The 12590-nt window shown below is 42.2% G+C and overlaps 1 protein-coding gene across 2 annotated transcripts in view; it reads left to right on the top strand.

The window, feature by feature from the left end:
- Positions 1–6990, top strand: part of tet3 (tet methylcytosine dioxygenase 3) — a 52907-nt gene extending 45917 nt beyond the window's left edge. For both annotated transcript variants that reach the window (XM_034692905.1, XM_034692907.1), the window contains exon 11: positions 31–6990. In XM_034692905.1, coding sequence (XP_034548796.1) covers positions 31–1814 — 1784 coding nt within the window. In that variant the 3' untranslated portion in view covers positions 1815–6990. The remainder of the gene's footprint in view (positions 1–30) is intronic.
- Positions 6991–12590: the final 5600 nt, after the last annotated feature.

Consider the following 12590-nt stretch of genomic DNA (forward strand, 5'->3'; position numbering starts at 1 on the left):
TATAATATTTCCTTTGTTTCAAACATTCAGCAATTATCAAACAAGAAATGAAGCCCAACATCAAGAAAGAGCCCTTCAATGGATCAATAGATGGATACCCTGTGCAGGCTGCAGACCCTTTCAATAACATCTATCCACATCCTGCCTACTATGCAAGGGGAGGCCATCCCCAGGCTGGCCAGCCCTCTGCACCAGATCCAGTTAACGGTTACCACCACAATCTGCACTATGGCTACTACAACTACCCTCCCAATGCACTTTTTCCCCCAAAGCTGAGGACCTACGAGGGTCGAAACGGTTCTGTGCTCAAAGCAGGCTGCAAGACTGAACAGGTGGACATGAAGCCTGATATTCAGAGCCTTCAAGCCAGACTGGCCCAGTCCTACCCAAATCATCCAGAGCAAGCCAACCAGCTTAACCACAGTGCTTATTCCATGCATGCAGACTACACCCAGTCCCGTCCTTCTTCAGTCTCATCTGAACCCTCCAATAGAGGCACTCCAGTCATCAAACAGGAGCCGATGGATCTCCAACTTTATGAAGGCAAAATGCCGAACCCATCTGGTCCCAACACACCGAGCACTACCCCCCAGCCTGTGGCCTGGCCAGGGAACAAGCTTAATGGAAATATGGTTCCCACCAACTGGGAAGGTCATTTGAACCCCAAACCAAGTCCTGAGGCCTTGATGTTGAATCCAGACAAGCAGCAGTTTCACCAGCATCCCCAACAGAGGCAGCCCTCGTCTTACCCCCAGCAGTGGACATCTTACCCTGGCTCCAATGCCATGATGGCCTCCCCTGCCCCGTCACCATCACCACTACAAGTACCTTCCTCTCCATGTCCATCCCCTCACCTAGGCACAGCGCACCCTGGTAACATACACCAAGGGTCCCCACGCCCTACCACCCCACGTCCAAGCACCCCTCACCCAGTTACACCACAGCCGGGCACCCCAGGCCCAGGCACCCCTGGCCCAGGCACTCCAAGGCACTGGGCCAGTCCTGCTCCCAGTCCTCAGCCGAATGCGTGGCCCATGGGGCCTGTGCTATATAGTCCTGGTATGAAGCACAGCCATCCTGCAGGAGCCTACCCGGACAAGATCTGGTCCAAGACCGGGGAAAGTCGTTGTTCTACTCCTCTCGGGCTCCAAGAGAAGGCGTGGAAGTCGTGTGGGGGTTCCGTGGCAGGCAGTACCCCATCCCCTGCCCCGGAGGGTCGGCTCTTCCCTGACTCCTTGCAGCAGTCAGATCAGGCCTGCTGGAACCCTGGCCGAGCTGAGGATAATGCTGAGAGCACGAAGGGGTCAGACATAGATGACGATGAGGTGTGGTCTGACAGCGAGCACAACTTCTTGGATCCCAATATAGGGGGTGTAGCTGTAGCACCAGCCCATGGCTCCATCCTGATTGAATGTGCCCGAAGGGAACTACACGCTACCACTCCACTTAAAAAGCCGGATCGCTCTCATCCTACCCGCATCTCCCTGGTCTTCTACCAGCACAAGAACCTCAACCAGCCCATGCATGGCCTGGCTCTGTGGGAGGCCAAGATGAAGCTATTGGCAGAGCGAGCACTGCAGAGGCAGCAGGAAGCCGCTCTCCTTGGCCTCTCCCAAGAAGACATCAAGGCCCTCGGGAAGAAACGCAAGTGGGGGGCTAATGTGGCAGGTGCCAGTCCAGGGCCTGGGCAATCTAAAGACAAGAGGGAGGGTCCATCGACACGATTAGCCTCCACTTTCCAAACCACCTCTATAGTTACTGTGTCTCCCTATGCCTTCACCCGCCTCACTGGGCCCTACAGCCACTTTGTCTGAGGTCAGACGGACACAAACAGACTGAAAGCTACAGGGTGGTGTAGTGGAGGGCTGGAGAGAGCGATGAGCAGGATGAATGTCTCTCAGCCATCCCGCAGTCTGGCATCTCTCCATTCTGCCCCCTCCGCAGTCCACTCAGAGGAGGGGACATTTTTATTGTTTTTACCTCATGTCAGGCAGTGGTTTGGGCTTCAAACACACTGCCTGTGGTGCTCTTCCTCTCTTTTGCCTGGAGAGGAACTCCATTGCTTTTTCTTGTTTATAGAATTTTAATGATTCTAATTATTGCTATTATTATCAATATTATTATGATTGCTATTGTTACTGTCAATGTTGTTATTACAGGTATTATTATAATGAAGACTTGTTTGTTTTTTATTATTGCTGTTTTCATTAATGTTATTATTAATGATGTGATTGTTTTTGGTTATATATTTTTTTAAATCAATCAGTCTGTGTCAGTCAGACTCAGACATGTTCTGCTTTTTCCATGTTTGGAAAATGTCTACCCTTCTTCTGTTCGATTTGATTTGTTCTTGTCAATCTTCCAGCTTAACTTAGAGGAGGAGCAATCGTCCATCAGGCAAAACAGCAAATCAATATTTCAGTAATCATATGTATGCACAGTGAGAAAAACGGTCTTGTCTTAGATACATGTCTCTATACTGACAATATAAAGATGTGTCTTTGAATTTTTTAAAAGTAGGCCTTCATGAGGGCAAATTACAATCATTTTTCTCCTGGGCTCTTATTTTCAAGTCATGGCCTTTATGAAATTTGTTTCAAAACGTCACTGCTAAGTTAGACATGAATTTAGTTGACCAGCAGCACTGCGGTCTAATACACCAAAGACAGTACTGGAACCAGTTAACACTGGTTTTATACCTTTGTGAGTCTGGTACAGAGACTGTCATATTATATTTTTACCAAAAGCCGGTGTAGAGTAAGAGAGGAACATCAGTTGTTTTCTTCCCTTACAGAAACAGTGTGACTTTACCTTTCTGAGGCAGCTACTGTAAGAGATGGAACACAGAACACATAACATGACTTCTGTGTGAGTACAGCTGAAGAGCAGAGCTGAGTTTCTGCTTTTGTGTATTTGTTCAGTGACTTTGTCAAGTCAACAGAGCTCTAAAGTCATGAACAAACACAATCATCAAGATCAAAATGACAGGAATGTGATGTCTGGCTTTAAAATAACTGTAATTGCCTTTTGAAGAATACTGTGAGAAAATATTGCTTTCTCTCTTGTCTGAAGACGATGCGCCTCCTCCAGTTCTGCACCCCTCCACCTTTCGACCGGTGCTCAACTTCCAGCCCTGAATGATTCTCATTCTGCTTCTTTTCATGGCACTTGATGCTGTACTTAGGTGCTCTAACTAAAACCTGGCTCAACTAGTATTAGCAAGTATATATCTTTGTTTTGACTGAGGTGGAGTACCTGATGGTGATAATTGGATTTTTGCTTCATCAAGACACCGTGCGGGCCATTTCTCATTCAAAGAAATGTATAATGAATTATGGTATGAATGCTCTTCTTTGCCATGTTTCCCTATTTGGAAAACTGTACATGTCTGGTACTTTACAGAAGTTAAAATAAGTGATACTATTTGCAAATGTCATTTGACCCAGGGCTGCAAATACCACACAGAGTTGAAACAGATGGCAACTTTATCTTCCTTTAACATACAAGTAGGGATGAGCACTTCCCCAGTGTAAACTCTAGAGGGCAGCATTGACTGCTGTTTCAACAAACCTGCAAGCACTTCAGATCCATTCTGAAGCCAGTGGAGCCTTACCTTGCTGTTTTAACCATACATGGCCAGTAGAGGGGGGTCTCTGACTCCATCTGCTCACCGTGGATGGGACACACCAAAGTGGCTCAAGGCAAAGTTCAACTTTGTCTCACTGTGGCTCAAATGTGAATGAAGTCTGCTTTAGGGAACCTGTCCTCGGTTAGAGCAAACAGAAACAGTGTTTGGTGCTCCTACACACACTCTGGTGCTGTACTACTACACTTGATTACTGGTGAAGGGCCCACTGCTTCCTCTGCATGGTGCTGTCATCCTCAAGCAGGGAGAGATGTGTCCTTCTGCAGACACCTTGTCACCACAGAGCCAGTAAGTGGCTGCCCTGTGGTTGAAGCTCATCGGATCAAGAACTGGTTCCATTTGAGGTGCTTTTGCAGTTTTTTTGTGACAAATGCATTCTGCCTCCCACTGTTTGGGGCAGAGAAAGCACAGTCATTTAGTACATTTCAAGCCCATTCACTGAAAAAAATCAAGTACTGAGAGTCAAAGGGAGACCTTGAGGAATTACTTATCCTGGGCGTTGGTGCCAAATGCAGATGCATTCAATCATGAAGTCTCTCACTTTGTGTGTGCGTGAGTGTGTGTGTGTGTGTGTGTGTGTGTGTGTGTGTGTGTGTGTGTGTGTCTGCATGTGTATGGGTGCATGAAAGAGAAGATCCAAAGAGAGAGACTACTTGATAGCCTGGACAGAGTTTTGTGGATCACTTTTATTTCTGCTCCGTCAACCATGTGACTGTTTGATCATTCCAGCTCAGATGGTCTCATGGTTTGTTGCAACATGTGCTGAAAATAAAAGTGGGTTACTACTGGAACTCACCAAGGCTCCCTCCTGGATACTGGTTGTTTGGGTTAGGCCCTGGTCATCTGTGAAAGACCCTGTTACCTCTTCTGAGGGTCTCCAGCTCTCTACCTCACGCTGTAGAGACACTGGTCACGATCACAACTTGCTACTGAGGGCAGAGAATCATGCATTTGTCCTTTTGTGTGCTCTTGATCTCCACACTCATTTTAACCTGCTTTTTTTACTCTTATTTATTACTACATGGTGATGATGATGATTGTCTTTGATGGTTTTTTTTTCATCTTTTTTAAATAGCTAATACAAATTGTACATAGAGAAGAAAAGATTTATAAAAGCACTTTTAATCTTGATTTTAATGACAAAAAGAAAGAGCCGATTATTGACAACTTGAAGCTTAGGTTTTTGTTTTTTGTTTGTTTTTTTCTCAAGAGAGAGATAAGAAATGTAAATATTAAAATATTTAGGTAAGATTATTTAACTGGTGAGGATAGTAACTAAACCATGAATGACAATGGGGTATTTTAAAGACTTTGACAGCCCTCGACAACAGTAAACAACACTTGATCCCGATGTGTTGTGTGTAATTGTGTGCTTAGTTACACTGCTGTTTTGCTTTTATTGAGTACTGTAGCCTTTGTCAGTACAGAACTGACGGAGACCTGTCACTTTATAAAATCAAATCTATTTGCCCAGTTATGTAACATAAAACTACACCGGACATACTCACTGATATCTGTCATGATGAATTCAGATGATAGGTTTCACCCCACATCACAGGAAGTGTGACTTTTACAGTTTAACAAAAGCTGACATTCACAGCAAGTTTCAACAAATCAGGAAAAAACTTGATTGGAATATCAAATTTGAATTTATGCTTGAGCTTGACCAAAAGTTTTATTGTACGGTACTCAACAACTAAATCTACCACTAAGCTAAAGACAAATCTGAAAGGTAGCCTCAAACCTTTGTTGTTTGAAGGGAGTTTAACATTTTATTAATCCTCATTTGCCCCCAAGAGTTGACTTATTTTGGTCACAGCTCTGCTCTGTGTGAGCTTTTAGATAAACAAAGCTAACAGAGTGCTGTCCCTGCCTCACATGTACAAACATAAGTCCCAAAATGTTCCCTTAAATGTCACTAGAGTTGCTCTTGTTAAATTTAAAAGACCATGAGTGGGGCCCAAATCCAAAGGGAAGGGGAGGGAAGGTATTGTTTAGGGTACACTGGTTGTTGGTCTAGAGTTTATCAGTGAGCAACGTTTTAGCGAGTAACAGCCCAGCTTACTTTGTCAGTTGTGTTAGACTATCAGGTAAGAGATTGCCTCCCAGCTTGTTTAAATGTATCTCTCATTATTATCTGCTCTAGTTCTCAGAATAGTTAGTATGCACTTGGTCTAAGATCGTAACACCCCAGTGGACGACACAAGGTGTTAGGTTTGTAATAATCATTTGATTCACCCATCAGGGTCAACAGCTGTTTGACTGGGCCCGTTTTATTTAAAACCATTATGCAGGCCCCACATTAAACACACACACAGAGACACACACACATTCACATGTCCAACAACGGGTGCTGAGGATATAGTGTATGCGATATCTTAATAACTTTGTACATTTCTAAATGTCTCACAAGTTTGGTGGATGGTTCTCATGAAAAGCGACACCTCCCGAGCACGAGAAGGGAGGTCGTTCAGCTGGTGCTATGAAGCTACACCTTCAAATTCACTGTGTAAAAAAAAATGTGAGGGATGAATAATAACCACAAATATTTTTCTGAGCTCTTCGAATGTCAAGAGATCTATACTTCAGATTTGAGCAGTTTCACAGGATGGGAAGCTGCCTTGGTGCTGACTTTAGGAAAAGTCTTTTGTTACAACGCTAAACAAAAAACGTCATCTCTCTCTGAGGGCGGGGGGCGCTCAAACAGATCATTACGTTTTATAGTGATATTCATTCCACAGACTTGAACTCGTTAAAACTAGGGCGAGATAAAGAATCATATAACATGGAGACTGTTATCTGGGCTGTTTGGTACAAAACAAGTACCACAGGCTTATGATATATGAGTCTGTTGTATATGTTCATGGTAACTGAAGGCTAAGATATTTGAACAATACAAGAATAGAAAGTCGTGTACTGCCTCCCTCTTCCTCTCCCCACACATGCACTTCCTTTACTCATCCCCTTTTCTCTTCTCACTTTGTATATTTTGTCTCACACAAACATACACATAGATACACATTGCATCTCACAGTGTATGGCCCACATTTAAAACACCTTCTTTAGTGAACACTTTAAATTTAGGATGAAGACTTCGACCCTGGCCCATACAAAAAAATGAAAATGAACCTACACAACTGGCAGCTACATTCCTTTTTGAGTTTTAGGATTGTTCTTGGTTCTTTATTTTCATGTCAAGGATGCAGTATGTAAAAAAGTGTTTTTGTTCAGTCTCTCTCTCTCTCTTTGTAGCTGTATGGTGTATTATGTGAATACATAGTGTATGTGGTAAAAACCCCACAATATTGTTTTATGTTGCGCGATAAATAAAGACATTGAAGTGATATATGGTTTGTGCAGTGATCCTTTTTTTGTCAAGCTGTCGTCAACACACGTGTAAAATGATGGTCAACATGGCGAGCTACAGGCTCTTAGAGCCTACAGCACTGATTGGTGGGGGGTATCCTATGTAAACATTAACATAAAGCATGCAGGCTGCTGTGTAAAATCAAATTGATGAGAGAATTGATAATCAGTCATCTCTGTCTCTCTCTTAATCTCCTCTAATCCCTCTTTCCAACCCCAACTTGGTCGAGGCAGATGTCTGTCCAACATGAGTCTGGTTCTGCTCGAGGTTTCTGCCTGTTAAAGGGAAGTTTTTACTTGCATTAGCTTGTATAGTACTAGACCTGGGATGTTTGTAAAAGCGTCTTGAGTTAACATTTCTTGTGATTTGGCGCTATACAGATAAAGATTGATTAGTTGATAAAGAATTGGGTCAATAATATGTAGATTGAATAATAAAACTTTAATGATAATAATTTTCAATACAGGTAACAAAGTGCTTCACAGTGGGTAATAAAAACATACAGAATTATAAAACAGACCCGCAAAATCAGAGTTAGAATTAAATAAAATCACACAATAAAAGCTTTCTCGTAAAAATGTGTCTTGAGTAATGAAATTAACTCAAGGAACAGGTGGTCCTCTATCACTCTTGATATAGAAATGTTCTAAACATGCTGCAAAACCTGCATGAAAAGTGCCCAGAGCTCATTCCTCTTAGACTTTCATGTTCTGAAGTAAAACTGACCCCACCCTTGCCCCACTAATGTCCCTGCTTGTAAGAAAATCATCAATAATACAAGTACTGAACTGCCAAGAGAAAGAAGAGGTAATTTTCTTTTAAGATAATATGTTCTTAAGGCTTCTATAATCTCCAGAGGCTGTCTGTGCTGACCCCTGGGCAATTATTCTAAGCTGGGTCAGGTCAGTATTTCCTGTGATTGCTTTATCAAATTTCCCAAGAGTTTTCAAAGAGATAATAATACTTTATTTATTATTTATATAGCACTTTTCAATACAGGTAACAAAGTGCTTCACAGTGGGCAATAAATGCAAGAAGAAGTGCAAAGCAAAATGGAGCAATACAAAATAAAATGAAATAAAAACTAAAAAGCATGCAAGCTTATAAAACAGACCCTTAAAAACAGAGTTAAAATTAAATAAAATCACAATAAAAGCTTTTCTGTAAAAATGTGTCTTGAGTAATGACATAAAACAAGGGACTGATTCTGCAAGTCTGATCTCCTCTGGCAGGCTGTTCCAGAGTGTAGGAGCCCTGACTGAAAAAGCCCTGTCCCCTTTGGTTTTCAGTCGGGTCCTTGGAACAGATAAAAGAGCACTGCCAGAGGATCTCAGACTGCGTCCAGGTTTGTAGGGGGATAAAAGCTCAGAGATCTATAGAGGGGCAAGTCCATGTTGCGCTTTAAAAGTGAGTAAAACAATCTTAAAATCAATCCTAAAAGATGGTATATGTCCAAAGCAGAAGGACCCTGAAACACCTTGATTTCTGTTCATCCTTTGGGAAACACATTAACAGAGACAACACGACTGTGGCTCACAGCAGGAATGTTATGTGGTCTGGAAATGCTTTAAAAGCCAAGATACAAAGTGAGAGAGTTCAGACCTCTTAGGAAGTTTTGAGTATGTTTTCTGGTTTGATCAAACAGCAGAGCAGACGATTGAGATTGCATAAATGATTGAATTTTAAATAATTGGATTGAAATGTCAAATTCTGATAGAAAGAAGTCAAGAAGATAAATCTTTAAACACCCTACGAACCAACCTACAGCCTTAAATCCTCAGGTGGGAACCTACTGGCTGTTCCAAAGTCTAGGCTTGAAACTAAAGTGGACCGAGCTTTTTCAATCAGGGCCGTTAGACTTGAGAATGACCTGCTCGAGGAGGAGACATTGCTCACACAGCAATAGCAATAGCAATTTTATTTATAAGCACATTTCATTACACGTAAATTCATTGTGCTTTACATGGAGAGTTAAAAACATAAAGACATTTTTCCAAATAGAATAAATAAAAACAGAAAAACAATAGATACACCAAACATACATCAGACACAGCAATCAAACAAACATCAAGTGTTGCTGCACATGCATCTAGTCACAACAGTCATCAAATCATTCATATGCTTGAGAAAATAAATATGTTTTGAGTTTTTTTAAAAAGTGGAGACAGTTGTTATGGACCTGAGGTCAGCAAGCAGTTTGTTCCAAAAAGATGGACCACAGTAACTAAAAGCCCCTTCACCAGACCTAGATTTGACCCTGGGTACATTTAAAAGACCTCCACCTGCTGACCTAAGGATCCTGGTCAGGTTATACACACAATCTGTAACATCATTTAAATCCCTTATTAAAAATCACTTTTATAGACTTGCGTTTATGTGATGCCGTCTTCTTACTGCCTTTTTCATCATTAGCAGTACCTACTGCATACTACATTCGTAGGCAGTATGCAGCAGGCAGTTTCATAAACAGCCCTTGCGTTTTCCCCTCAGCAGGTCTGACCAGTGATTTTGGCTTAGCTGTGTCTGTTGAGTTTGATACCTCTGCCTGCACTGTTTCGCCTTCCTGTGTACTGGACCCATATTACACTTTGACTTTGAACCTTGATCCTGTCTAGAGTCTTGAATTTGGGTCTCATTCCTGAGTTCAGCGTGATAGTCGGCTGGATGTTATAGAATGGAAATAGTTTCTCAAACCCCTGATAATCACAATGTAAGGTTCATTTAAACATAATGAGGCATTCTACATTCTTCTGCTTTTTCTACATCAAGGACACTTATGCAATTCTTTTTTTCAGACATGAGGGCAACAGGTAATGATGGCATCTTAAAAAACTTAGCACCTAATTAAAACCAGCAGCCTGTTCAGAGGGATAAAAAGAAAGTGTCAGCCTATGGACACATTTGTGTTTTATTCATATCAAACCAAGGACTGAGCGTATTGTTCCAAATGAGAGTGGAGTGTTTGTGGATAGAAGATTGGAGGCATAGAAGACATGATGAATTTGAAAAGACCCCTAAAAATGAAGCACCCTGCTGTGTCTGCCCAGGTCAATATCAGTGATGTTTGTATCAATGACATGAATATGCTGTACGTTAACACTCTAACTTTACTGTTCACAAAACTCTGTTTTTGTGGAACCTGGTACAACTCAACAAAACACCTGTTAGCGATTACCATGCCATGCTCCATTCACTAACTCTACCGTTCAGTTTTTCAGTCTACACGCTCAACTTTTGGTTACTACCTTAGTTCAAGAGGTCACAGAGAGCTTCGGCACGTCTCAGCCCTGCATAGCCCAAAAACTACAGCCTGAAGTGCAGCAGGTCTGTGAGAAGATAGCAGTGATGGTGTCCTTGTTTCCTGGCAACAATGCCATACCAAGAGCAGTATCAGGATGTATGGAGCCAAGGGGGAAAAACACTGTTGTCTCTCTTCCTCCTGTTAGAGCTGTTGTTAGAGAGCTGAACCAAACAAAAAACCTTTCCAGGACTCGTCTGTTTTTTCACTGTGTGGCCACACAGTTGGTGATTTTAGGCCAGATTTAGGGCCAAATTTGCCACCTCTAATATCTCCAGGCTCGTCCTTCCCGATGATTTGTGATTAGAAGTTTGTGGGGTCAGTACAATTATTTTACCGCCCCCAGGCATTGATCATAAATATGAAACATGTTCAGTATTTATGCTTCTAGGTTGGACTGCCTCTGACAGAAAAACTGCAATAACCAATGAGAGGAGCAGACTGGGAAGCAGCACAAACTTAGTGTTGCATACTTTTACACTTTATAAGCATGACAGCGAACGTAAACACAACTGAACCCCGAGGCAAAGTGGAATATTGAAAAAGAAGAGCAGCCTGTGTAATTATTTACTCTTAATCTTGTCATTTTTTAAATTTTTGCTGGAAAACCAGAACTCACGCCAGGACAGCTGACGTCATTGGTCGCCCGCCTTGTTTATCCTCTGAGGTCACGTTTAATCTCACAAGTTTCTGTGAGATGTCATGTCTGTGGAATAGTTACCACAAACGTTAATTGTGAGGTGTAGCAGTCCTGAGAAATCAACCAGTGTGTGTTCAGGAGAGTGTCAGAATTGTCTCGATGTCTGTGGTCCCCCCTGGTTTTTAAATCAGTTCAGATCTGAAAGTGGTCTGGGGTCTCATTTATAAAGGTTGCTTATGCACAAAACGGGGCCTGAAACTGACGTACGCCATTTTTCACGCAAAGTTTGTGATTTATAAAAAACAAACTTGACGTGAAAATGTGACTACCGGTAAGCAAACTCTGACCCAGGCGTACGTACATTTTAGAGGCAGGGGGAAATTGGCGACGCAGTTGGTGAGAGGGAGGACTGAAGTCAGATTATATTTTGATGCCTTTTACACATTTCATTCATTGAATAACAACATTAACAGACCAGCATCACCATAATCACTAAAATCTACATATTCTATTTGAATGTGTGTCTGTGGTGAGTTGTTTCCAATAAGCTGTCATTAAAAGATAAAAGCCTGTCTTAAAGTTCATCAAATATTTCATCAGCTTTGTCTCACCGTCACATTTCACCTAAGTGTTGAGGAACAAAACGGGCCGTATCCTAATGTGTTCGTCAGTAGGTAAAACCAAAGTAACATCAGAAGACGCAAATAAGCCACGGGGCAAAGTGACAGTCATGTTTTCAATGATTCTAACGCTGTGCAGAGTCACTGAGTGTAGTTATACTTTTAATAAAGACTGCTGTAAGACGCACACGGAGCGCAGAGACACGGCCCTGGCTGCCTCACACACTGATCACATCTTCCTCACCTGCATGTGTTTACTGTGTTAATGAGAGAAGTGTGGAGTAAAGCCATTCCCAGTTCTCACAGTTATTATCTTACATATCATCATAATCAGTCAAAGCGCAGACCAAGCTGCCCGTGATGAAACCAACACATTAAAACTTATATTCACGGATCAAACTTCTGTCAGATAATATCAGAGAGGAGATCTCTGAAGGACATGAGCTCTCTGTAATGTGAAATAAAAAGTGTGTGTCCTGTAAACATGAAACACTGCAGTGAGACCCGTGCGTAATGATGAATGATGGATGCTCTGCTGACGGATACATGAATGCTGCAGCGACGTGGAGTCCCTCCATATTATTATTTTTATTTGTATTTCTTTTGTGTCCCTCCTTCTGTAAGAAACAAACAACAAGTGCTCTCTGACCTCCGCTTCATTCACGAGGACCACGGTTTGTGTGTCAGAAACTTTATCCTCTCCGTCTTTCTCTCTGTTGTTGCCTTGGTTCACCATGAGAACCTTTAATCTTCCGGCTCATTTGTATGCATGTTCATTCATAAGGTGCTTTGCATTGACCGTATATGGTTGAATGTGGGCGTGAAAAGGGCAGAATAAGAGGCTGAACTACGTGCGCATATCTCCAGGTGGTTTGTGATTTATAAACGGAACATTGCATAAAGTTTGCGTGCGAGCGGTTTTATAAATCAGAATTATTTTTGGCACACGCCATTTCCGGGTTTTCGGAGTACGTACTCTTTTAGTAGGGATTCTACGCACTCTTTTATAAATGAGACCC

This window comes from Notolabrus celidotus, chromosome 9 (genome assembly GCF_009762535.1).
Source record: "Notolabrus celidotus isolate fNotCel1 chromosome 9, fNotCel1.pri, whole genome shotgun sequence".
Classification (NCBI taxonomy): domain Eukaryota; kingdom Metazoa; phylum Chordata; class Actinopteri; order Labriformes; family Labridae; genus Notolabrus; species Notolabrus celidotus.